At 49.8% G+C, this 26,497-nt stretch overlaps 1 protein-coding gene across 17 annotated transcripts in view; it reads left to right on the forward strand.

Moving 5' to 3' along the window:
* ANK1 (ankyrin 1) overlaps window positions 1–26,497 on the forward strand; it is a 218,210-nt gene that overhangs the window by 145,717 nt on the left and 45,996 nt on the right. For 9 of the 17 annotated variants that reach the window (XM_053216536.1, XM_027071250.2, XM_027071243.2 and 6 more), the window contains 22 exons: window positions 306–491; window positions 1,563–1,661; window positions 2,358–2,456; window positions 2,749–2,847; window positions 6,286–6,483; window positions 7,878–7,976; window positions 8,379–8,477; window positions 8,981–9,079; window positions 10,602–10,799; window positions 11,356–11,454; window positions 11,935–12,036; window positions 15,692–15,889; window positions 18,165–18,263; window positions 18,387–18,485; window positions 18,729–18,827; window positions 19,966–20,058; window positions 20,493–20,565; window positions 21,615–21,638; window positions 22,507–22,600; window positions 24,005–24,083; window positions 26,074–26,171; window positions 26,272–26,496. In XM_053216536.1, the coding sequence (XP_053072511.1) occupies window positions 306–491; window positions 1,563–1,661; window positions 2,358–2,456; window positions 2,749–2,847; window positions 6,286–6,483; window positions 7,878–7,976; window positions 8,379–8,477; window positions 8,981–9,079; window positions 10,602–10,799; window positions 11,356–11,454; window positions 11,935–12,036; window positions 15,692–15,889; window positions 18,165–18,263; window positions 18,387–18,485; window positions 18,729–18,827; window positions 19,966–20,058; window positions 20,493–20,565; window positions 21,615–21,638; window positions 22,507–22,600; window positions 24,005–24,083; window positions 26,074–26,171; window positions 26,272–26,496 (2,558 nt within the window). The remainder of the gene's footprint in view (window positions 1–305; window positions 492–1,562; window positions 1,662–2,357; window positions 2,457–2,748; window positions 2,848–6,285; window positions 6,484–7,877; window positions 7,977–8,378; window positions 8,478–8,980; window positions 9,080–10,601; window positions 10,800–11,355; window positions 11,455–11,934; window positions 12,037–15,691; window positions 15,890–18,164; window positions 18,264–18,386; window positions 18,486–18,728; window positions 18,828–19,965; window positions 20,059–20,492; window positions 20,566–21,614; window positions 21,639–22,506; window positions 22,601–24,004; window positions 24,084–26,073; window positions 26,172–26,271; window position 26,497) is intronic. The other 8 variants (XM_027071297.2, XM_027071245.2, XM_027071267.2 and 5 more) reach the window with 2 other exon arrangements.

Raw genomic sequence — 26,497 nt, forward strand, 5'->3', positions numbered from 1 at the left:
GCAGTGAAAAGCCCTCGGAGCACGCAGTGAGACTGGGAGCGAGTTACAAAGGAAAATTAGTGGCTGTAGGCTCTGTGGGATTACGGAGAAAGAAAGTGGGGCCAAGAAAGGCTTTAGGGACCAGGTGGCATTTAAACTGAACTTGACAGATGAAGAGGGCTTTGAGTTGTAAGAAAGTCGTTTCAGGCTGAGGGCCCGTCATGAGCAAGAGCCCTGAGGTGTGAAAGCGTGGGTCCTGGCTTGAGGACAGCAAGTGGTCAGATACGGTCAGAGCAAATGCATCTTTCCTCCTTTCCTCTGGCCAGGACGGCTTCACTCCTCTAGCCGTGGCTCTGCAGCAGGGCCATGAGAACGTGGTGGCACACCTCATCAACTACGGGACAAAGGGCAAGGTGCGCCTCCCTGCCCTGCACATCGCAGCCCGTAATGATGACACCCGGACAGCTGCGGTGCTTCTGCAGAATGACCCCAACCCGGACGTGCTTTCCAAGGTGAGGGCAGCCAGGCCCAGGAGGACCAGGAGAATTCTAGTACCTGGACCATGGAGCCATATGGGTTACAGAGGCACTGTTAACTCCCAACAGCTCCCCAAGAATGAGCCGAGGCCAGAGGTGCACACTGAACACCAGCTCCCACAGGGCCTTCAGATTCCTGCTGGGACCCGTAGGAGCTACAGTGGACAGCCTCACTTTAAACCCCTGGTGAACACCAGGAGAGATGTGCTTGGTGTGGAGCAGGAATGGTTCTTGTTGCTCTAGGTCATCCAGAGGAGTGTCCAGGGCAGCTTGGGTCTCTGGCCGGAGTGAAACTTGGGAATCTAGCGGGTGGTGTTCTAGAATTATGCCCCTCTTTTCCTGGTTGGCCCCTAGTGGAGGAAGGGAAGTGTCCACACATGGGGAGATGAGGACTGGGAGGGCTCCCCAGGGGCCTGGACAGCTGGCTGTCTGATGTTTTGAGGCACTACTGATCCACTATCTGTAAGTTTGGGCTGTTAATTACTTCTCTTGCAGTGGGAGTGGATTGCACTGAGCTATTCACATGGTCCCTCCAGCCCACGGTCACTGAGTTTTGTCTGAAAACTGCTGACCGGATTAGGCATGGTCTCAGGTTATAGGACAGAATAATGACAATGACCCAGAAGGGGTCCAAGGGCTGCCTTTGGCCAGCAGCTGAGTCATGACACCCCTTTAGAGGGCTGAAACAATCTCTAGAGCTCAGATCGTGGACCCCAAAGCACTTTTCATTCATCATTCAAATCACTTTGTAAATAACCATTCACATGAGTGGGCCCTGCAGAGTTGGAGGTCATGCTAGTGCATGGTTTGTCCACGTGAACCACAGTACAAAGAACGTGGGTCCCTCAGAGGTAGGACCTAGCTTTGAATATGACTTGCCAGAAAGCATTCCTTGATCCCTTCAGCAAATGTTCTCATCAGTCAAAATCTTTCCACATCGGGTCCTCTGGCCCTGCCAACGTTTCCAGAATCTCTATGCTGATTCTGAGATGGAAAATGACAGTGCGAGGCTTGTGACAAGTTGTTTCCCCCTCTGTCGTGCTTCAGACGGGATTCACCCCCCTCCACATCGCAGCTCACTACGAGAACCTCAACGTGGCCCAGCTACTCCTCAACAGGGGCGCCAGTGTCAACTTCACGCCACAGGTAAGGTGCTCTGGCAGACCCCGCACTCAGGCCAGGGGTTTGGGCTTGTCTGGCTTCTGGGCTTCTGCCTCTCGCTTTGACACCATGGATTTCCTCCTTATGGCACAAGTGACCATGGGTGGGACTGCCTGGTGTTTATTGAGGCTGCTCATTGATGGGTTTCTTTTTTTTTTTAATGTTTATCTATTTATTTTTGAGAGAGAAAGAGAGGCAGAGAGGGGGAGAGACAGAGGATCCCAAGCAAGCTCCCCACTGTCAGCATGGGGCCCATTGCGGGGCTTGATCTCACAAACTGTGAGATCAGGACCTGAGCTGAAATCCAGAGTCGGACACTTAACCCACTGAGTCACCCAGGTGCCCCTCATGGATGGGTTTCTGATCACCTGCATATCAGTTTCTGTTTGCCCATTCTCGAGGTGGCAAGCCTGGAGGGTAGGGCTTTCTTCCAATCTGTTACGATGACTCTGGGAGATGTGGCTCGGTCAGATTGGTGAGATTAACCACCATGCTGTCACATCCTCATAGATTTTGAAAACTTTCTTAGGTGAGAAATGGACTAATGGTAGGCTTAGCATGGCCTCTTATGTTGCTGCCGCTGTCGGGCTGAGGCTGGGAGCCAGGGGGAGTGGGGAGCATAGCAGCAGCGTTGGAGGGGGAGGTGCCAAACCCTCACTGGTTCCTGTTCCTCCCTTCCAGAACGGCATCACGCCACTGCACATCGCCTCCCGCAGGGGGAACGTGATCATGGTGCGGCTCCTGCTAGACCGCGGGGCCCAGATAGAAACAAGGACCAAGGTGGGTGCCAGCGAGCTCCGTGGCAAGGCCCAGGGAGGGAGTTCTGCCTCAGAGTCACAGCTGGAGTGGTGGCTCTCAGGGACCAGCTAGTGATGGGCCTCCAGCATCCTGGACTAGCTCACAGTGGGAGCCAGGATGCAGCAGGAGACATAGTGAGATGTGCTGAAGTTGAGGTGGTCTTTCAGGAAGCATCCCCGCTTCTGTGGCTGCAGTGATACTGCGGGCAGTCTTCCCTCCGGTGGCTCTGATAGGTGCCTTTGGGGCTTTCTCTTTTGGACCCTGTCTTTTAAAGGATGAATTGACACCTCTCCACTGTGCAGCTCGGAATGGGCACGTGCGAATCTCAGAGATCCTGCTGGACCACGGGGCACCCATCCAAGCTAAAACCAAGGTTTGTGCTTCCCTGCTTCCCTCCCATGAGGAACATCTTTTCCTCAGGGGTCCAGGTCAGGGGGACCCAGGATCAAATCCCACTTCTGAAAAACAGAGATGCTAATACTACTCGCAGAACCAGTGATGTGTGATGTGTACCCTGATGCCTGTCACACAGGAGACACTCAGTATAGCTCTAATTATTTTTTTAATGTTTATTTGATTTTATTTTTGAGAGAGAGGGAGGGGCAGAGGGGGAAAGACAGAGGGAATCCCAAGCACGCTCCACATCACCAGCACAGAGCCCGATGTGGGGGTGGAACTCACAACTGTTGAGATCATAACCTGAGCCGAAATCAAGAATCGGACGCTTAAGTGACTGAGCCACCCAGGAGCCCCAGTATAGGTCTAACTATTATCTATCTCAGGCACGGCAAACTTTTTCCCTAAAGGGCCAGATAGACTTTGCAAGCCATGATCTCTGTTGCAATGATTCCACTCCGCCATTGTTGTAGGAAAGCAGCCATGGATAATATGCAAACTAACAGTCATGTTCCAATAAAACTTTATTTACAAAGACAGGCAGCAGACCAGATTTGACCCACGGACTGTCATTTGCCTGCTACAGCTCTAGATTAACCCTTGTGTCTTTTATCTTGGCTCCAAGAAAAGACAGACTCTAAGCACCCCAAGAAGTCTTTAGAGCCTGGGCCAGACTGAAGTGAAGTTAAAAAAGAAAACAGAATACCTCCTCTCAAGGTCCATGAAGGGCCAGAGCAAAGGCCCCTCCTTCAGCTCTTGAGTCTTCCTGGGGCTAAAGCTGTCAGACCGCCTCGTACTGCTTATACCTCCCCTAGGCCTTCTGCCCACTTTGTTGGGGTGAATTTGGAAGGGTGTCAGAATAGAACAAGGGAGAAACCAGGCCCACTCACAGCCTCCCCAGAGGTCTTGTGTGGGCAGTTGCAGATAGCCCATAACCATGAAAGCCGTCCGTTCTGTGACAGATCATCATGGGAGTCTTTCTACACAGCTACCTGTAATTTGGGTCATGACTCACAGCACCAAGCTGGCTTTGTGTGTGTACGTGTGTGATTGGTCGGGGGTTGGGGGTGAGGCAGGATGTACCCTCTCCTAAACCAGTTTATTTCTCGTTTAAACCTCCATCCACGGCTGAGTTGCTGTGTGACTTTGAGTGTGTCCCTTAGTCTGTCTCTGCCTCTGTTTCCTCATCTGTAGAGCTCTACCCGTCTCTAGAGTCGTTGGGATGATCACATGAGATAATATAAAAGTAAAAATCCTCGGGTAAGTGAAGGTAGAACTGCCACCACCGATTCTGTTGTCAGATCAGGAAATTCTCAGCGTTTTCCCACAGGGGTCCTGTGTTTAAACTTAAAGGTTCCTAAGTTGGTAATGATTTTATATTACCCAGATTATTAGGATGGGGCTTAAAAAGGCAGTCATGAAAATTCTTCACTGAGAACTTCTGACTCTTCAACTGGGAAATAAGTTAGGACCTCCGTAAAACTCACTAAGTGGCAACGAGCTGTGTTGGTTTGCTGTCACAAAGTGCCACACGCTAGGTGGCCTGAACAACAGAGGCCCATCGCCTGACAGTTCTGGAGGCTGGAAATCTGAGATCAGTGTCAGCAGGGCTGGTACCTTTGGGAGCTGTGAAGGGGAATCTGTTCCAGGCCGGTCTCCTGGCTTCCCGTGGTTGCTCACAGTCTTTGGCATTCCTTGGCTTGTAGATGCATCGCCCTGACCTCTGCCTTCAGAGGCATTCTCTCTCTGTGTGAGGGGCTGTGTGCAAATTTCCCCCTTTTAGGAGGACACCAGTCATACTGATCTGGGCCCACACTAACGACCTCATCTTAACTAACTACATCTGCAATGGCCCAATTTCCAAATAAGATCATGTTCTGAGCTCCTGGGGTTAGGACTTCAACATGTGGACTTTTCTTTTCTTTTCTTTTCTTTTCTTTTCTTTTCTTTTCTTTTCTTTTCTTTTCTTTTCTTTTCTTTTCTTTCTTTCTTTCTTTCTTTCTTTCTTTCTTTCTTTCTTTCTTTCAGTTTATTTGTTTTGAGAGAGAGAGGGGGAGAGAGAGAGAGAGAGACAGAGAGAGAGAGAGAATCCCAAGCCGATTCCACGCTCAGCATAGGGCCCAACACAGAACTCAATCTCACAAACGTGATATCATGACCTGAGCTGAAATCAAGAGTTGGCCATTCAACCAACTGAGACACCCTGGCGCCACCAACATGTGGATTTTGAGGTGACACAGGGCAACCTAGTACACAAATACAAGCTGTCCTGCAGCCTGATTTTGTATCTTCCTTGCTGAAAATCGTCTTCTTAGAACTCACATCCCAGCTCCTGAGCTCATGGATTGTCATGATCCAGCTCCTGCCTGCCCCCCACCCAGCTCCAAGCCCCCATCACACTTTGTCCTCCTTTGGGATTTAACTGCCTTGAGCTCCCTGAGTTCCCCAAGGATGGCTGTCTCTGTGGTATAGCTCACACTGCTCCCTTCGCTGGCGGATTCTTCCCCTTTTGTCTTCCTGGCCAAGTCCTAGCTCAGGACCACCTCCTCCTGAAAGCCGTCTCTCCCCATCCACCCTGCTGTGGACCTCTGTGCTTTGATCTTGCCTTTCCTGATGTTACCACACTGAACAGCAACAATGTATCTGTTTCCACTCTTTTACCTGACAGACTATAAACTTCTTTAGGCCAGGGATTATGTCTGTTCTCTTTTGTTTCCTTGTCACTTAACCCATACCTGGTGCTCATTGATCGCTTAATAAATATTTGTTGAATTAATCTGTGAGTGAATGAGTGAAGAGGCTCCTCTGTCTTTAATGTTTTTTTAAATAGATTGTCACCTAAGAAACCATGAGAGTCCTTAACAAAGTTTTTTAAGTGATACAGATTTGTTAGGGGCAAAGAACAGAGGCATTTAGATGTGAGTTCCATGTTGTGCTCACTCATTCATTCATTCGTTCATAACCACGTGAATTAAGGATCACTATGTGTGTTACATGCATATATGAGGATTGTGGGGCATATGAGAGATATGAAGCATAGTCACTGGTCTTAAGAGGCTGATAAGTAAGGAGAGAAGATACACACACCTGATAAGTTAGTTATAGATACAATTCAGCATATCTATGAGTAAGGTCTGAGTGACAGGTAAGAAAAGCCCACGGAAGTCTAGGGTAGTCAAGGAAGGCTTCCTGGGAGAGGTGGGCCTGGCTGGAGCTGGCTTGGAGGATTTGATGAGGTAGAAAGGAGAGTGTAGTCAGAGACCAGCATGACCACAGGGGCCAGAGTGAACCAAACTCACTTAGGAGCTGCCTGGAAGCATCGTGTAGGGAAGAAGTAGGAAATGAGGTTGGAATTATCTCCTTGAATTTCTGTGTTCATTTCCTTTACAACTACTTCTCTTCCCTCTTCTCCCAGAATGGCCTGTCTCCAATTCACATGGCGGCTCAGGGAGACCACCTTGACTGTGTCCGACTTCTGTTGCAATACAACGCAGAGATAGACGACATCACCCTGGACCACCTGACCCCACTCCACGTGGCAGCCCACTGCGGCCATCACAGAGTAGCCAAGGTCCTTTTGGATAAAGGAGCCAAACCAAATTCCAGAGCCCTGGTGAGTGGGAGCCTATTGGAGAAGGTGCCAGAGGGTCAAAGGCTGAGGGAGGCGGGACTGAGCTGTGTGGCTGAGCTTGGTAGGAAGGGCACCAATTGGTGCCTGGAGGTACCCCCGAGATTCGGGGTCTGGATAGTGGCAGTGCCTGCTAGGACCCAGGAGGCAGGATGGTAACCCCCACACTCCCTGCCACATTCAGCTGGGTATCGCCTTCTGCACCCCGATGACCATGGCCCTGGTGACAGACTGAGGTCAGGGGTGGGTATGGGTCCTGGAGATCTGACTAAGAAGCCGTGTCCGTGGTATGTATGTGGGTTGGGGGAGCCACGCCATCTGAGACAGCCCAATGCTGAGGAACAGTGACTGCCTATAGACTGCCTGCTTTGGGTGGGGGGTGAGTGCAATGGGCTGAGCTAAGCATCCTTCCTCTGCTGACGGACTTAGAGTTTTCACAGTGGTGGTGAAAGTTCTCGCCTAAAGCCAATTGCCCCCTGGGACTATGGCTCCTCTTCCTCTTTCCCCAGGCCTGGCACTTTGAGGACACAGCATCAGGGATCTGGTGGGGCCAGAGCTCTGCACAGAGCATGGCCTTGACCACCATGTCCTCTCTGCCCACTCCCAGAGGGGAGAATTTAGAAGGCAGGAGAGCTTCCAGTCTGACAAAGATGGCTCCTTCATTCATTCAGAAAGCTTTCATGGAGCTTTTACCACATGCCAGGGACTATTTGGGGGTACTTGGGGGATTTCTGTGCTTCAGCACTATTGACATTCTGGGTCTGATATTCCTTGTTGTGGGGGGCTGGCTTGTGCCTGGTAGGATGTTTGGCAGTGTCCTTGGCCCCCACCCTCTATGTGCTAACCCTCCTCTGGTTGTGACAACAGCAGTGTCTCCAGATGTTGCCAAGTGTCCCTGGGGTGGGTGGGACAAAGTCCCCTCCCCTCCCCTTACTTTGAGAACCACTGCCTAATAGAATAAAGCACTTGAAAAACAAACAAAAACAAACAAATAAAAATCCGTGCCCTTGTGGAATTTACATCTACAGCGGAGTTGCTATATGGAGATCCACTTTACTAAAAATGATTGGTGGTTTCAGGGGAGAGGGAACATGATTTGTTTCACAAAAGTAGTCTTTATTGTCAGTCTCCCCTTAAGGAAACATTAAACAGCAGGCTCTTTTTGTGCACTCAAAAATATGATTAAAATTTTTAAAAGGGTTGATAGACAACTTGTTCAGGAACATACATGGTGCAGAAGGTGAGAGCTGCCTGCCTCTTGCGTGGTTCACAGTCACCGATGGTCCGGCCACTGGGAATCACTGATGGGTGGTCTGGGTGCTCCTTGGGCCAATGTTGTAAGTTCCTGCTTGTCTGTCTCCCTATGTGCGGGACTGCAGAATGGCTTTACCCCCTTGCATATTGCCTGCAAGAAGAACCACATCCGTGTCATGGAGCTGCTGCTGAAGACGGGAGCTTCCATTGATGCTGTCACCGAGGTAGGAGAATTCTGCAGATGGGCACATGGTCTCTGCCCCTGGTCTTCATCCAGAAGCTGTCTTGAGACTCGTTGTTCTTAGCCACATGTGTGTACAAGCCTGGGCTTCTTGAAGGGATCAGTTGGGTGACCAAATAAGAGAACATGTGTAGAGTTTCAGGGACCTTTCCAAGATCAGATGCAATTTTTTTTTTTGAGTTGTAAAGCAGACAGAATGACCCTGCAGTGATTTTTTCTTCTGCCAGTCATTTTCCTGGAAGCAAACCCATCTCATTTAACTCCCCTTTCTTGGAAAACCATTCTGGAGCACCTAGAAGCAAGAAAGCATTAGATTCATCTGGCTCTCTGCTTTATAGGAGCAGAAAAGGCTCCTCTGTTCTCATTCCTCTCTTGTGTGTTCCAGTCTGGCTTGACACCTCTCCACGTGGCCTCCTTCATGGGGCACCTGCCCATCGTGAAGAACCTCTTGCAGCGGGGGGCATCACCCAACGTCTCCAACGTGGTAAGCCCGTGGGGAGGGCAAGGGCTCTTTCCTCTGGACCGAGAGCTCAGAGAGGAGCTTAGCTAGTGATCTTAAGATCTCCTCTCTGAGGACAGAGCTAGAATTCTCAGAATAGGAGAGACTTCAGATTTGGGAAGAACATGTGTGTATATTGATGCATTCCCAATTAAATTTATCACACATCTGCAAGTCCTAGGAGTTTTGTGTTAGGCAGTAATTTGGAAACTTCCGTGTTATCTGGAAATACATTTATAATCTTTAACATTCATTAGCTCTGGGGTTTACCTTCAATTATACCTAGAAAACACACACACACACACACACACACACACACACACACCAGTCATCAGCAGGCTAAAGGCCAACGGAGCTGCTTGCTGGGGCAACTCCACCTTTGGACAAAAGGCCACCAAGTTACTCCAGGCTGGCATTTTGGAACCGTGCATGTGTCCTTTTGGAAACTCAGCACATATGAACATTTCTATAACTCTGTTACTTTACAGAAAGTGGAGACCCCACTGCACATGGCAGCCAGAGCCGGGCACACAGAAGTGGCCAAATATTTGCTCCAGAACAAAGCCAAAGTCAATGCCAAGGCCAAGGTGAGTTTTGGAGGTGGGAAGGATTCTGGAATGTAAGTAATTCAAGTGCATTGAAGAGAAATCCATCCTTGTTAGAGGCCTGGCTGTACTGCTTGTGGCACAAAGACTCCTTGTCATTCCCACATTGTCTGTGCTAACTGTTCAGATTCTGCTTTGCAGGGGTTCTGAGAAGACCACACCTATGTTTCTTTTTCTTTTTTAAAAAATGTTTATTTATTTATTTTAAGAGAGAGAAAGAGAGGGAGTGCATGGAGGGGCAGAGAGAGAGGGAGAGAGAATCCCAAGCAGGGTCTACACACAGAGCCCGACACGGGGCTCGATCCCACAAACTGTGAGATCATGACCTGAGCTGAAATCAAGAATCAGACTCTCAACCGACTGAACCAGATCTATGTTTCTTTAGGATAATGAAAGTCTAAAGAACATGGCTAGGTTGCAGAGTTTTTTGGGCTGAAAGAGTTTCATGTTGGTGACAGTTGTGGCGTAAGAAAAGAAACAACTTTTTAAAAATGTTTACTTATTTAATTTTGAGAGAGACAGAGAGAGAGAGTGAGTGAGCACAAGTGGGAGAGGGGCAGAGAGAGAGGGAGACACAGAATCCGAATCAGGCTCCAGGCTCCAAGCTGTCAGCGCAGAGCCCAGCTCAAACTCGCCCAAACCATGAGATCATGACCTGAGCTGAAGTCGGACACTTAACCGACTGAACCACCCAGGCACCCCGAGAAGCAACTTTTTGGAGACTATGTTGCCAATAAAAATCAGTCGGGAATTACTTGATCTAAAAATGGAAGATTCCCCCTTGTTGTAAAAGGTATTCTCAAGGAATCAGTTGAATGAGAGAAAGAATTGCTACTGAATTTGCAAGGTGATTGGCTTTGACCGAGATGGGGCTTGCCTACATCCCAGAAGACAGCGGCTGTGTTTACAGTTGGAACAGTGGTTTGTGCTTGGGCCACACGAGGAGTCTCCCAAATGGGCCCAAGAGCACAGAGACCTCACCCTTGAACCCCTTCAGTATCAGGGGAGGAGGAGGAACAGGGGTGGGAAAAGAAAGTCATCTTTCCCCTTCAGCCATTTAGACTTTCCCTTGACCCCTTTCAAACAGAAAGGCAAACATCCACTCAGACATGACTTGGAAGACGGTAAGAACAAGTACAACATACTGAGTGCATGTTTTGTGCCAAACACTGTGCAAAACATTTTCTAGGCACTACCTGCTTGATCCTCGCCATAGCCCAAGAGGTAGATATTACTGTTCCCATTTTACAGATGGGAAGGCTGAGCCTTTGGGCAATTCAGTAGAAATAACAGCTAAGTTGAAGGGTAGTTGTGAGGAGTCCACAAGAGAGCATATTTATTTCTGTAACTCAGAGACTTGATTTGAATCCCAGCTCTTCATCATACTAGCTGTGTGGCCTTGAGAAAGTCACTTACCCCCTCTGGGTCTCACCTTCCTTCTCTGTAAAGTGAGAAGTTGGATTAAGAAGCCTTCCCTGTTCTTTGGTTTCACTTTGGGTTCCAGGATGACCAGACCCCACTTCACTGTGCAGCTCGCATTGGCCACACAAACATGGTGAAGCTCCTGCTGGAAAATAATGCCAATCCCAACCTGGCCACGACCGCTGGGCACACCCCCCTGCACATTGCAGCCCGAGAGGGCCATGTGGAGACGGTCCTGGCCCTCCTGGAAAAGGAAGCGTCCCAGGCATGCATGACCAAGGTACAGCCTTCCTCCTCCTGTTCTCTGGAGGCAGCTGGCTACAGCGGGCCTGGGGTGTGGGCTGGGCGTTCCCTCCTGTTCCTCTGTGTTGCCTTGATAATGCTGAAAGCAGCCGGGAGGACCAGCACCCCCAGCCTGGCTGCCATCTGTGAGCCTGATGTGTCATCCTTCCCCAGAAAGGTGGTAAACTGTAGTTTCTCATCCACCCACCCAGCCTTCATCCCTTTATCATGAAATAGCTGTTTGGTCTGGACAAATCTGGTTCTGGAATACAAGAAGGGCTAAGGCTCAACCCCTGCCCTCAACTTGCTAGTAGTCGAACAACAGCACAAGGTGGTTTTATGCTCCATCACGAGAGGTGCAGGTGCAATCAGAGGAAGCCTGCTAATTTCTGGGGCCTTGGCCTCTTGAAAGGATCAGAAATTGCTGTGTCCTTTATTTGATCAGCGTTTCCACTTAAGGCAGGATACCTCCTTTGCCATGGGCCCTTTCTCTGGAGGGTGGGGGGAGACAGCTCTGATGCCCCCTGGTTCAGACAGCCTGTGTTTCTCCTCAGAAAGGATTTACCCCTCTCCATGTGGCTGCCAAGTATGGGAAGGTTAGGGTGGCCGAGGTGCTGCTGGAACGGGACGCACATCCAAATGCTGCTGGAAAAGTGAGTTTGAACTCCACCACCGCGCCCCACCCCCCCACCCCTCTCTCACCTGAGAGGCCAGAGCAAAGGATAAACTTTGCTACTTGGGAATGACCTCTCTTACCCATGCCTATTGTGTCCATCTTTTGAATGGGCCGCCATCTTGGGGGAAGGGGTTTTGGAAAGACTGTCTTTCTGACAAAGGCCTTGTCCCCTCAGGAAAACCTGGTGGTCTCCTCTGAGCGAGTGCGTTCATTGTGCTGCCCACCAGGCCCTGCAGGAACGGGGGGAGGGTAGGAGGGAGGGAGGGGTAGCCCCGGGTCTGGCTGGTCTCTCGGGTGACTTCAGATCAAGACTGTCTTTGGAATGACTTTTTAACCAGATTGTAACTCTGTAAAAGAAGTGATACACATCCCAAAATGGCACCTCCTGTAGCTAAAGGGATCACTAGTAGAAAGCCAGTTGAGTGAAGGCTGTTCTCTGTGTCCATCTTGCCCCCAGCAGAATGGCTTGACCCCTCTGCACGTGGCCGTCCATCACAACCACCTGGACATCGTCAGGCTGCTGCTTCCCCGGGGCGGTTCCCCACACAGCCCCGCTTGGGTAAGCCTGTCCGGGTCTGTATACTGGGAGCCCTGGCCCTGGACCTCCTCAGAGCCTGGGCCTCTGGAAGGCAGGCTGCCTCCCTCTCCTTCAGGAAGGGCTGTTCCAGGAGCAGCTGGAGGGTTTTCGTGTTTTGCTTTTATTTTTACCTCTGAAATCTCACCTCACTTACACAAATGTTACCTGCGGTAATTGCTACTATTTGGAGATCAGGAGTGGGGTGGAAAATGGGTAACACTTCTCAGCCACAGGTTCCCTCACAGAGGTGGGATTCGTTTTACACAACAAATGTGTTCCCCAATGTGCTGTGTGTCAACTGAGTTTTGTCAGCTGGTGGTCACAAGTCAGCATGTCCAGGAATCTCCAGGAGCTGTGAGCCTTGTCAGGTTCTCACTCCATTTGGTGCTGGCAGCACAATGGCCACACCTGGCAAAATATTCAGGGCTGAGGGTGAAGCTGCCATAACCTTGAAGGAAGGGACCTGTTTCGGATGTGAATAGTCACCCCCAAATATATTTCTCTCAGGAGTTCAGACTTGGTGTTTTAACAAGGCACACCCAGGTATGTTACGTGGTAGACATAAGTCCAGAGTGCCGGCCCCTGAAACATGCTGCTCAGAGTGGCAGGTTCACGGCCTCTCAAGGGAACCAAGTGAGGGACGCTGAGCGGGCTCGCTTATGTAAGATCAGACTGGGGGTGGGGGCAGGCAGTGCAAGGTGATGGGATCAAGTTGGAAGTGAGGATCATTTTTGGGGACAGGCTGCCTGGTGTGGGACCAGAGGGTGCACAGTGTTTGTCTGTGAGGGGAGGGGGCTGATGGCCACGCAGGGGAGGAGGGGAGACGAGTGGGGGGAGGGGCAGGGCTCTGCTACAAAGGACAAACAAACCTATCAGGTTGCTCACTGATAGGGCAGCCAGGACTCGGAGAACAGGACCGGTTCTGAGAGAGCACACCCCGCCCGCCCGATGCTCAGCCACCCGGCAGGAGGCTCAGCGCTGCCACGGTGGAGGGAGCCACGGCAGAGGGAGCCACCAGGGCGGGTTGGTGTGTGATTATAGCTGACACCTGCTGACTGCAGCGGGAACAGAGCCGAGTCCGGGAAAATCCGTGCGGGCCTCAGTTTGTCTTCCCTCCTCAGAATGGATGCTCATCTGAATTTTACAGCCTCCCTTCCCTGGAGACACAGCGTCTCCCAGACACCGCTGTCTCCTTGGGCTCCTGTCCCTGCCGCTGTTGTAGCGAGCCCACGTCACTGTGCAGACGGAGCATGCGGCCCCGCTAAGATGTGACTTACTCCTGCCTCTAAAAATAAAAAGCTGGACTCCCCGCCTCCTCACTCCCCTCCTTATATAAAAGAAATTGGAGCCAGGTTCATGGTATTTAAAGAGAGCCTTATCCAAGCACAAACCTTGTACAGATGGGGTTTGTTTCCATGGCAAAAAATAGTTTCCCAAGTAGTCTGGCAATTTTGTAGAATTTCACATGCAAATCTCTCTGCACCCAAACCAAACCCTCCCCCTTCTCATTTTGATGCTAATGTTGTTTTAACATTTAGGCAGATTTCTCTCCAGTGTGCATTCTTTTGGATGAGCTCATTTCCTTGGGAAAAAAAGACCTTTCCGTGGCACATACCCCTCCCTAAACACTCCACCTAGCTGCCCCTTGTCCTTGTCACCTACAGAAGGTCATTCATCCCCCTTAGTCCTGCTTTCTGGAAAGCCCAGAGGGGTAGTCTCTGTTCCGAGACTGCCAGCTGCCCTTGTACGTCGCGTTGAACCAGGGATCACCTGGCCTGAGCTGCTGCCAAAGTACATGTGCCCTTTGCGAGGACAGGGTGCTGTGTTTGCCAGTATGGATGTGCCCAGCTGCCCAGGTGACCCGTACTCCAGATTAGACTGCCATGAGTATACTTCGACTTCCCTGGTACTGTCCTTTACCTATTGGAATTCCTAATAATCGTTGCTTTCCTGCTGTGAATACCTGCTATGGCCCGGGCCCTGGCTGGGTGCTCAGTTAGGTCATCCCACCCATCCTGGGGACGGCACTGAGAAGCAGACGTTCTCTGAGGCTTCCCTTACAGAGAGCCATCTCCTGTGGGGACAGCTCCAGATCCCAAGCTCTATCTAGCAAACCACACCTCTTTCTTTGCTTTCTGTTGATACAACACAAAAAGAGTTTTGTTTAATTAATATTATAATCAAAGTGTTGATCTTGTTGTGGGAACACAACCTAAAGCGGATGTATTCTCATAACATATTTTTTTAAAAAGGAACCCAGAAGTGAATTATCTTACATAATTATTCAATTGAATTGAATCTTTTTATTCAATTTAATTCTCTGGGTAAATTACAACTTCTCATTTTCCCCACGATATCCACCTTCCTAATGGCTCTTTCCCTGTCTTCCAATGTTAGGACCCTGGAATGTTACTATATTGTCAGCCCCCTTTTTTCCTCTTTCCTTTTCCTGATCAGTGATCCTGGCAGAATCAGAAATGTTGGTTTCCACAGTAAGGCAGTGGCTGGCGGGGAGGTTCAGATCTCTGGGAGAGACAGAGGAATGCTGGCCAAGGTGGGGAAACCGTATGTCTTATGCCATCTGCTCCGGGACTGGCGGGCATGTGCTAGGAAGTCATGGGTCCTGCTCAGAGGCCCTGAGGCCTGGCATCTCTTTTAGTCCTGAATGTGTGGAGGCCTTGCTACTCAAAGTGTGGTCCCTGGACCAGCAGCATCAGCATCATCTGGAAACTTGTTAGAAATGCAGTCTTTGGGGCCTGCCAAGAACTTCTGAGTCAGAGTATACATTTTAACAACATCCCGAGTACGCACCGTGGTTTGAAAAGCAATGTTCCAGATGAAAGGACCTGGGATCTGGAGTCTGAAGGCCAGCTTGGGTTATCTGTTGTTCATTTACTAGGTGACATTAGATAAGGCCCTTAACCTTGCCGAGAATTAACTTCTTTAAGCCACAAAATGAGACAATAATAAAAATGCCTGCCTTGTTTCCTGTACAAGGGATCATGTAGGTGAAAGTGGTTTCTAACAGTGATGACCAAAGTAGGCTGTCAGCTGTCTGCAGCAGGATAAGGCACTTGCTCCATCCAACAGCTGTGAGAAAAGAACAAGTTAGATGTTATTATCCACTTTAAACGGCTTCAAAAAATATAAAAGGATGTCTCACAGACATTGAATATCTTGCCCCCAGTCACACAGCTAGTTCATGTGGAAAGAGGACTTGCCTCCCTGTCCTCAAGTTCCTTGCTGGGCTTGACCCTTCTTCCACCCCCTGCCTCAGTCCACAAGCCCGGGGAGGGTGGGGGTAACAGACAGGAGCCTTTCATTTATTTACCTAGCTTTCTAGTTCTTCTGCGAGCTGCTGGCTTTTGTGGTGACAGAGCACCTCCAGCAGAGCACTTTGTCATGCTGGCTGGGGGTGGAGTGGGGGGGGCTCCAAATCAAAGGGATTTGGTTTGTTTGTTTGTTGACTTAAATCACTCTCCTTGGTGACACCAGCTCTGCTGAGTGTCTCTGAGTGTCCGGCAGGCCAAGAACCTGGCCTAACTCTCCCTCAGAGGATTTAAAATCTAAGGCATGTGTTCATATTGTCAACTCAGCATTCTTGTAACCGGGCTCCGGGTGGCTTCTTCTGTTTCAGAATGGCTACACCCCTCTGCACATTGCTGCCAAGCAGAACCAGATTGAGGTGGCCCGCAGCCTGCTGCAGTACGGGGGGTCAGCAAATGCAGAGTCGGTGCAAGGTGTGACACCCCTTCACCTGGCCGCCCAAGAGGGTCACGCAGAGATGGTGGCTCTGCTACTTTCGAAACAAGCCAATGGCAATCTGGGGAACAAGGTAAATATGGCTTCTCCAGATTTGCCCTGTAGTCGCGGTAATATTTTAGTGGTAACTACGTATATATTCTATCTGAATATGGAGTACCTGCTGGGTGCTCAGGCACTGAGTTTAGGTGTGTGTCCGTGTGTGTGTGTGTGTGTGTGTGTGCACGTGCCCATGCGTGAGCATGTAATCCTTGCCACAGCCCTGTGTAGGTTTTATCTCAGTTTTATAAATGAATAAACAGATTCAGAAAAGTTGCTTGTTCCCAGGGTTGCATGACCCTGAGCCTACCTGACGCCAAAGCCTTTTCTGGATAGATTAGCTCAAGAATCTGCAAAAAGATCAATATTAAAATCCACAGTACACTTTCCCAAATATAGGCCAGTGGGTCTACATTCAGGAATGTAGTAAGTAATTTGGTACTGAGCATTTGTTTTCTGTGGCAGAATATTTTTAAATGCCCACCCGTACGTTAAACTAGCAGTTCGCCATCCCGACTATTGGTGGAAGAATCTGGGTGCTTCCAAGATTGTAGACAGCATTTTGAGAGGATGGGCATATGAGTGTGTTTCTAGGTGAAGTCTTCGTAGTTCTCAAAGGAGCTTCTCAAAAGGAACACATGACCCAAGAAAGACCAAGAATCACCTATTTTTAAAAAATCATAGTTTTATTGAAATACAATTTACACACAATAAAATTCAGCCTTTTGAACTGTACTATTCACTGGTTGTTAGTATATGTACAGAATTGGGCCACCGTCACCACTATCTAATTTCCAGAACATTCTTATCACCCCAAAAGAAGCCTCATACCTATTAATGGCCGCTTCCCATTTCCCCCAAATATCTCAGTCCCCGGCAATCACTAATCTACGGTCTCTGAATTTGCATATTCTGGATGTTTCATATAGTGAAATCAATACAAAGAGCCACTCCTTTAGATGATAAAGGAACAGTTTCAGAAAGGCAAGCATTTTAAGGATAAACAGATTTGTTAAAAGATCCATTGGTTCTTTTTTGCACAGGTGTGGACAGGTGATCCCCAGGAGGGACCTGTTAGGGCAGGACCATTATACTGAGTGGATTCTTGATTTCTGCCTTGTGCCATTTCAAGCAGGCTCTGTGAGGAGCCATAGGGTGGTGGTGATTCTCAGAACTGGAGTCATCCTCACTCATCCCACATGGCACTACATGGGGCAAATTACTGTGTTATCCTAAGAATCAGGCGAGCGCCTGGAGGCTTGTGACGGACGTAGGACCTCTCCATGTCACAGCCTGTACTCGCCACCGCCCCACCCGCCCACCTGCTCAGGCCTTGCTGCGAGGGTTACTGCTCCTGGGCCTCTGGGCAGCCTGCCGGGAAGTGCAGAAGGCAGAGGAGGACAAGTGGAGTCCCTGGAGAGGGGACAGGCCCTGCCCCCCTGCCTCTGGCTGCAGAGGAATCACAGCTCTGTGGGTCCCACAGTTAGCAAAGCATATTGAGTAGGGGAGAGGGGAGAGAAGATTTTCCTGGCATTTTTGTGTGAGTGTGCACATATGAGATGACCCCTCCAGCACATCACTGTCCTGAGAAAGCTGTGCTGAGAACTCCAAGAATATGGTGCTTTCGGACCCTGAAGGATCATCCATCCTTCGACAGTGCGGCACGGGCTGTGAGGTGCTAATAACATGCTACACTGAAGTGGCACATCATGCTTTCCAGCGTGTTTTCATCAGTGTTTTCTCAACCTTACTTTGCCCTCAAGATATGTCAGTGATAACCCCTATTTTCCAGATAAGGAAACCAGATAGGTTTAGGGTCTAGATAGGTCTAGATAAGGACTCTGAAGCTTGTCCCAAATTATGGAAATAGGGAATGTTATAAGTGGAAAGTTCCATAAAGTTTCTCTAGTTCACAGGTCAGCAAACTACAGCCCATGGGCCAAAACCGGCCCACCACTTGTTGGTGTAAATTAAGTTTTATTGGAACATAGCCATGTCCGTTTGTTTCCATGTTGGCCATAGTTGCTTTCTCATTATAACTGACAGAGTTGGGAAGCTGTGACAGAGACATAAGCCTAAAATACTGACTATCTGGCCCTTAGCAGAAAACATTGTTAACCTCTACTTTAGTTAAGCCACCTCATTTTTCAGATAAGGATAGAGGCCCAGAGCTGGAAGAGCTTTGTCCAAGGTCACACACCTGTTCGGTGGCTACACAGCTAGGTTGGGCTCCCAAACCCCAGTGCTCTTTCTCTGTGGCTTGAAAATCTTTATTGGCTACAAGATGATGAACTTCTGTTTCCTTCCAGAGCGGACTCACCCCCCTCCATCTGGTAGCACAAGAAGGCCACGTTCCAGTGGCAGATGTGCTGATCAAACACGGTGTCATGGTGGATGCCACCACCCGGGTAAGGCAGGCAGTTAGTTTGTGCTTCTGCCCATGTGTGCTTCCCCACCCTTCTCCCCTGTGGGCACCCCTAGCCCTGCCCCGAAGCCCTGCTGCTTACCCATTCTCACCTCTTGCTTTTCAGATGGGTTATACCCCACTCCACGTGGCCAGTCATTATGGAAATATCAAGCTGGTAAAGTTTCTGCTACAGCACCAGGCAGACGTCAATGCCAAGACGAAGGTACAGGAACACTTGAGAGCTGACTTCTATACTGTCACTTCTTAGGTGCCAAATTAGGGTGCAGTCAGAGTTAACCCTGGGGCACTTGGGGCTGTGCCACAATTTTAAGCTTTGACCCTAGAGACGGAAATGGGGAAAATGCCTTTTTTGTCTTGCACATAGAAGCCAGGCTGTATAATATGTGGGCAGTTCTCTCTCTCTCATAGCTAGTTAATCCTGCCAAAATGTTACCTTGCTTTACAGCAAGGATACAGTCCCTTGCACCAGGCGGCCCAACAGGGACATACAGACATCGTGACACTGCTTCTCAAAAATGGTGCTTCCCCAAACGAGGTCAGCTCGGTAAGTACCCACCAGTTTCCCAATTTCGGAGAAGTGGTCCCGATGGGCAGTCCCGTGAGACCTCTATTCACCACAGAGGCTTGGTCTACCCTTGCTGCACATCCGGGGCCTGGACCATAAAGTCACAGCTGCGTCAGTAGCCCAGGGCATGGGTGCTGTGATTGATTTCTCTTTCTGGTGAACTCTAGGTTATCCTCTAAATATCATTTACCCTCCCTCTTTACCTTTGTTTAAATAGTGCTGTTGAAACTCTCTCTGTGCATGTGTGACGCCACATTTAGTAATAGTACAAGTAGCGAACCAAATGTCTTGCGTGGTTCATGATGTTTCAGGGCTTCGGGGTTGTCTTGAGCAATATGCTCAATCCTGAATAGGGGCGTCCTCATTTGACGATGGGCAGGTTTTCCTAGATTTTCTCCATGGCTGCTTCCAGCTCTGAAGGCATCTGGACCTTCATAGATGTGGCTGCTAAACCTATAACTGGTTGGAGCTGAATGTGTATGGGGCCCAGAACACATCCCTGGGACTGGAGAACTTAAAAGAAAATAAAGCCTCAATATCACTCTACTTCCACTTAGCTCTGTCTCTTCAAATCAAAGTAGAAAATATGCCCCTCCCCTGTTTCTGGTGGTGATTTGTGATTTCTAATTGGCCTAAACAGTTAACTGAAGTATGTATACATTATTTTGATTATTTTAGCACTCAGTAATGGATACCCAAAGAACTGGTGTTGGGAGCAGTGAGCAGCACTGCCCTCCACTTTCCTATTCCAAAATTGCATATGGTGCCTTCCTGACCCATTCCTTCCAGTTGGTTTGGTTCCCTCTTGGCAGTTCTTGACTTGTCCTGGCAAGATTTCCCCTGTTCTCATTTCAAAACTCCCACATTCGGTGCTACAGACTTAAAGTATCACTGCCCTCCTCTCTCCCATACCCCATCTTTGCAAGCATTGTTCCTAACACCTGTCTGGGCTCACAAGTGTGCGGGGGTCTTGCTCTGGGCTCTGAGGTGCAGTGTGCCCACCTACACTCTTCTAAACAATTAGAATGTGAGCTCGGTCTACATAAAGCGGGCAGTGCTTTCCCCCCAGACGCCATTCCCTTATCTGATCTCACTCTGTCTCTGCTAATTTTCCCAGAATGGAACCACACCTCTGGCAATAGCCAAGCGCTTAGGCTACATCTCTGTAACAGACGTGCTCAAGGTTGTCACGGATGAAACCAGTTTTGTGGTATGTCGGCTTCTCCACTGCACCATCCACCCCAGATACACACAGGCTGACAGGGCGCCCCTGTGGGTTACTCTGGGAAGAGGAGCACATTCTGGGATGGGATAGGAAGCACAGCACCAGTGGCCGGCTGGGGCCACAGGAAGAGGGTGTTCTCCTCTATCAGGCGGAGTTGTACTGCCACCTAGTGGTGAAAAGAGTTAGGGCTGTGACCAGACCTAAGGGGGCAAATAGCAAGCTGGGTGCTGGGCGGAGACATGGCAATAGGAAGCTGGCATTTCCTGTTTATCCCCTTGCCAGACAGCTTTCAGGCGGAAGGGCCTCTCAGCTTTGATTCTCTTCCTTTAAGACAAACCTCCTTTCCCACCTCCTTCCTGCTGAATCTGTGAAAGGGCCTACTGTTCTATTTGGGTTGAATTCTCTGCTTTTTCTTTTAGTTGGCCAGTGACAAGCACCGGTTGAGTTTCCCTGAGACGGTAGATGAGATCCTGGATGTCTCTGAAGATGAAGGTAACGTCTGGGATTAACAAAAAGTCTGGGGAAAGTCAGTCCGAAGGGAGCACACCTGGGAGCCCTCTGTCCCTGGGTGCCTCCTGGCACCTGCCATAGTGCATTCAAGGGCCCTTCTTGCACACAGACACACACATGCACACACATGTTCTGCGGGGCTGTATCAAAGTCAGAGAGAACTGCTTTTTAATGATGTTTTCCGTTATCAAAAATATTCCTTTAGTGTAATTTTAGGAGCAGGAAAAAAACCTACATCTCAGAGTTAAAATACAAAATGCCTTGAACTTTCCTAAATATATGTGTGTTTGTCCATTATACATGGAGTATGATTCTACTCAGATCAACTCTCAGAGCTGTTGAGAACTGCAATAAAGTTCTGCCTGATACTTTCCTGTGCTTTGAACAAATAACAAGCTGTTTATTTAAAATCTGTAAGAATTCTTTTTTTAATTAAGCTACTCTTCTGACCACATGGTGGGTCAGTAAGTTTTGGGGTGCAACCATTATTATGAAATCACTATAGTTTCAACTTCTGTGAGCCAGGGAGTGCTTGTAGTATATTTCCTGCCCCACATAAGCCTGTCTCCTCACTTAGGTCTGAGGGGAGCCCTTGTGATGTAAAATCACGGGGTTGGTCTGAATTATCTCTCTAGTCCCTGGTGTCTTAACCATGTCAGCGAGGTGATTACAGCTCCTTTGTGTCCCCGTTAATAATATGCCTCTTGCATTAACTGACTTCAGTCCTGCCCTTTCTTTTTTTTTTTTTTTAATTTTTTTAATGTTTATTTATTTTTGAGAGAGACAGAGACAGAATGCGAGTGGGTTAGGGGCAGAGAGGAAGACACAGAATCCGAAGCAGGCTCCAGGCTCTGAGCTGTCAGCACAGAGCCCAATGTGGGGCTCAAACTCACGAGCTGTGAGAACATGACCTGAGCCTAAGTCAGATGCTCAACCGACTGAGCCACCCAGGTGCCCCTAAATAAGTGTTTGGTTTTTTTCTTTAAATTTATCCTGCCCTTTCTTAAACTTGGCTCTTCTTTGCTTTCCAGGAACTGCTCATATAACTATCATGGGTATGAAACACTTTCTGTTCCCTGTGGTCCTTTCTCACGAGTGCATTTCACCCTAAGCAATCCCAGCTCTCACTAATCCATTCCTGCTTTCCGCTCTCCTCCAATGGCTAACAATCTGGAGCCAGGAGCTTCACTGTAACAGGAGATTTACACCCATAAGATCCACGCCTGGGCAGGTAGCTCCTGCCTGTCCATTTCCGTGTCTGTGCCCATGCCACTGTGTTTGTGATCATAACTGCATGAGCTGTTGTTATTCCATTCTGTCAGCTCCAGATCACAGAGCCAGGATGCTCACTGCTAAGTGACAGTAAATGACACCGCAAGGTCGAGGGCTCCCGCTCGGTTCAAGCAAGGAAAGAGAAACAAAGAGGCAGTCGGGGCTGCAGACAGTTTGAACCACTTTGTAATGGACTTAGGAAATAATAAGGTTTCAGCTGCAATGATTATAAAAAAACGCTAGAGCCCTTCAAAATGAATGGGCTCAGTCCCATTGTAGTTTACTCTTCCATAGTGTGTGGTGTGGCAAAGGACAGAAACAACTCTTTTCTTTGGCGTCTGCGTCCCCAGCAAGAACTGTTTTGAAGTGGAGCTTGTTCAGGCCAAAGAAGTCTCTTCTGGCTGTATTTTTTGTCTTCTGCAAAGGCTGGTATAGACTAAGCTGTTGGGAGCTGGCTGGCTTGCTCTGTGCCACCGGGCTGGAGGAACGGAACGGGGCTGGCCCAAGACATTGTTAGTGGTCCCCTTGGAGTAGCAAGGGCCTTGCTCTGCCCCTCGGGGGCCAGCATTGAGAGGAGGAGCAGGAAAGCACTTTTTAAATAGAAAGAGGAAACCTCCATCCTGTCACTCATGTAGACTTGTGTGGTTTCAGGGGAAGAACTCGTCTCCAAGGCTGAGAAACAGGATTCCAGGGATATCGATGAAGAGAAGGAGCTGCTGGATTTTGTGCCGAAGCTAGACCAAGTGTAAGGAGCATGCACACCGCGCATGGGCAGGCGGGACCTGGAGCTCGGGGTGGAGGGGTTCCCCAGCAAGGAAAAGTCACAAGAAGGCCAGGCAGAGCGTGTGCTGCGGACAGGGAGAGAATGCTGGCTGGCTGGATTGTGGGCCCAGTACTTTAGGATCAGTGAGCCCTGTCCCCTGACCGCCAGGCGGGGTCACGGGGGCCTCTCTCTGCCTCTGCCAATGTCCCTGCTCCCTCTCTGTCTCCTCCTCACAGCCCCTCCCTCTCCTGCACTCCCAGCTTATCACCAGAAAAGTCCACTGAGGAAGATTCACATTAACAACTGTTGCCAAGCTGAGCTCATGCACTGACCATGGCTGTCTGCCAGCACGGCACCTTAGAGAAACCCACAAAGGGTTTGTGTCTGCCTGCAACACATTCCTCCCCCCACCACCTTGGGGTGCTGTGAATTATTCCCATGTGGGTACATCAGCACACAGAGAGATTTGGTGAATAAATCTAAACGTGACAATTGTAGAAACACCTAGTCCTCCGGGTTTCTGAAAAGACAAACATGTGCCATCTTAGTCCCAGGGCTCATTCAAAACAGGGCAGTGGAACAGCAGGAAGTGAAGGCCCAAGGGTATTTCACCAGTGAGTATTCACTGTATAAGATATGAATCTCCAAACTCAAAATCATTACTATTTACTGCATAGCGGTTAGAAAGAAGTACAAGACTTGGCCCCTCATAAAGAACCTACCAATTTATTTGGTGGGATCAAAACATACTCCAGGGGGTGCCTGGGTGGCTCAGGTCATGATCTCATCGTTCCTGAGTTTGAGCCCCGTGTAGGGCTCTGTGCTGACAACTCAGAGCCTGGAGCCTGTTTCAGATTCTATGTCTCCCTCTCTCTCTGTCTCTCTCTCTGCCCCTCCCCCCCCCCATACTCTCTCTGTCTCTCTCTGTCTCTCTGTCTCAAAGATACATAAACATTTAAAACAATTAAAACACACACACACACACACACACACACACACACACACACACACACACACACCAAGAGGTCACAGAGCAGTGCAGGATAAGATGTTAAGGCCAGAGCGAGGATCCTATCAACAAGGACTCCGAGGCTGAGAAGCGGGTGGTAAGTGTGAGGGAAGGCTTCATGTGGGAGGCAGCCCCTTCATCTGGCTTGTGAAGGACAGCTGGGCCCGAGGAAAGGCTTTGAGGTGAGGGGAAGAGGCTGGTCAGTGTGTGATGCTGAATTGTATTGCTTGTGTGATGTGCATGTCGGGTTGTGGCCAGGGGGGCAGGTAGGTTAGATTATTATGGGGGTACGGAGGTGTTTCATTAGGCCTCCCATGGCAGCCAGGGGCTATTTAGAAGAATCATCCCTCTGATTTCCCCATGTTCTGGGTGTCTAGGGTGGAATCTCCAGCCATCCCGAGGATCCCATGTGTCACACCTGAGACAGTGGTGATTAGATCTGAGGAGCCAGAACAGGTAAGAAGCACCTTTTGTTTTTTTGTTCCCATCTGCAGAGAGTGGGTACCCCTGGGACAACGATGGTTTTGAAATGATCCACGGTATGATGGGAACTAAGAATTAAATGCCTGTAGCATTTACCAAGCTCTTCAATCCAGGCTTCCACGTGTACTTTGCAGTCCCCTGTGCTGCCAGAGTTCTTATTATCCCAGATATTAATGATACAAGTCTCAGAGAGCCCAAGGGTGTGTGAAATACCATTATGCTAGTCCGTCCAGTCACAAATGAGGCTGAGAACTGACGCCAGAAATTCTGGCCCCAAAGCCCGTGTCCTCATGGCCACACTCCCTGTGCACAGGCTCTCTGCGTGCCTGGGACAGTGGGTCACAGTGCTGGAGAGGGAGCTGAGGTTGAGCTGCGGGCCCAGTCACCGAACTCCTTTATTTCACATCCATTAGAGAGGGGGACAGTTTCTGCCTCCCCTTCCTCCAGGGATTATCGAGAAGTTAAAATACCAACACAGAAAGGGATGTCAGAGAGAGCTGTTCCCAGGCGGCACTCTTGCTCATCATAGTCCCCTATTTTGTGGCTTCCCTGGGTGCCATCTGAATTTGTCCCAAAAAACAGTGGGATGGTTTCAAACAAGTTAATTCTCCTTAATTTAATTTTATGCTATCTGGCACCCCCCCACCACTACCGCCACCAAGGGAAGGAGAGTTTCTAGGATAAAAAGCAGTGTGATGTTTGGAGGTTGGAAATGATTGCCCTGAGGCCTGATAACTGAACTGGGCCTGGCCTGTTTTCCAGCTAAGGCTGGTCTTTTCCTCTGCCACCAAAGGGCTAGATGTCTGAAAGCAGCAGCCATAGCCCTTGACCCCAAGTGTGGCATGCAGGGACAAGCCAGCTGTGAAGTTGTCCAATCAGCCATCCATGCTAGTGCTGTGATACTGGAGTCACTCACTGGGAGGCCTTTGGGAGATATGGTGAAATATGGTCCTGGTACAGATGTGGCATATTCCCTGGATGCTGCCAACAACGAGAAAGTCACCGTGTCAACCTGTGTCCTGTTGTTCCTTGACCAACCCATTCTCTTCAGCTCCTTGCTTAAGTCATGCACTCAAGACAGTGGGCATTCCTGGGTTCTTACTATGAGCCCTGTAGGAGGACTGTGAGACCCAAGCCTGACCCCTAAGAGCAGACAGACCGGCTGGGAAGGGTGGGCTCAGATATGTGAAGCCAGTTCTCACAGATTGCAGAAAGAATCAATGTCCCCCATGCCAGATCATGCTGTGTGAAGCCTTCTGGATTAGAGTAGTGGGAAAGCTTCATGTAGGAGGCAAGGTGTGATGGTGGGTGGAGCAGGCCAGTGAAGGAGAAGGACAGGGGTGTCAGGACCCATGGGAGCAAGAGGGGACTTGGGAGTAAACCCAGATTCAGACCCTGCTGGCTTTCATGGGTGCTTGTGATATGCAATGCCCCATGGGAGGCAGCCCCATGGCTCCGCAGCTATAGTGTCACTGAGGGGCAAGGACCATCCCTTTTGCAGATGAGGAAGGAAGTCCCCCAAGGTTAGGGTGTGCCCCGTTCACCTCCTGTACCTCAGATACCCGCAGGACGAGTCGCTGGCCCAGAACTAAGCAGCTAGTAGGTGATGGTGCAGGGTTCCAGTACCAAGTCTGCAAAAACTGAGCTCCCTAGAGCAGAGGTTTCACACTGGAGAGGGGCTGGAGGAAAGAGTGGGTAGGTCTGCAGTTTGTGCGGTGGATGTTGGACCTAAAAGGAGCCAAGGAGCAGCCATGATGGTAGGAAGAAGTCTATGCCTCCTTTTAGACTCCAGAAAAGCCTTGTCCAGAAAAGGTCAGTAGTGAGTGTGCAGGATTTGGGTCACTTGCTTTCTGGCAACGAGACGCTCCAGAGCCTCCCCAGCCCAGAACAACACCAACCTGGACAAGACTAGCTCCTGTGGCCCAGGAAGTGCTGGGACAATTGGCCTTTCTCTCCTCCTCAGGCGTCTAAGGAGTATGATGAAGACTCACTCATCCCCAGCAGCCCGGCCACAGAGACCTCAGACAACATCAGCCCAGTGGCCAGCCCCGTCCACACAGGGTGAGTGACCCCATGACTCACGGGTTATGGGCACGAGTCTCACTCTCCCTGTCTCAGAGAAGGCGTATAGAAGCCCAACATGGATCTGCCTGTGCCTTAGGTTTTTGGTGAGCTTCATGGTGGATGCCCGGGGAGGCTCCATGAGGGGGAGCCGTCACAATGGCCTGAGGGTGGTGATCCCGCCCCGGACATGTGCCGCCCCTACTCGTATCACCTGCCGCCTGGTCAAGCCCCAGAAGCTGAGCACGCCGCCCCCACTGGCCGAGGAGGAGGGCCTTGCCAGCAGGATCATCGCGCTGGGACCCGCCGGGGCCCAGTTCTTAAGG

The sequence above is a fragment of the Acinonyx jubatus genome, chromosome B1 (assembly GCF_027475565.1).
Source record: "Acinonyx jubatus isolate Ajub_Pintada_27869175 chromosome B1, VMU_Ajub_asm_v1.0, whole genome shotgun sequence".
NCBI classification, from domain to species: Eukaryota; Metazoa; Chordata; class Mammalia; order Carnivora; family Felidae; genus Acinonyx; species Acinonyx jubatus.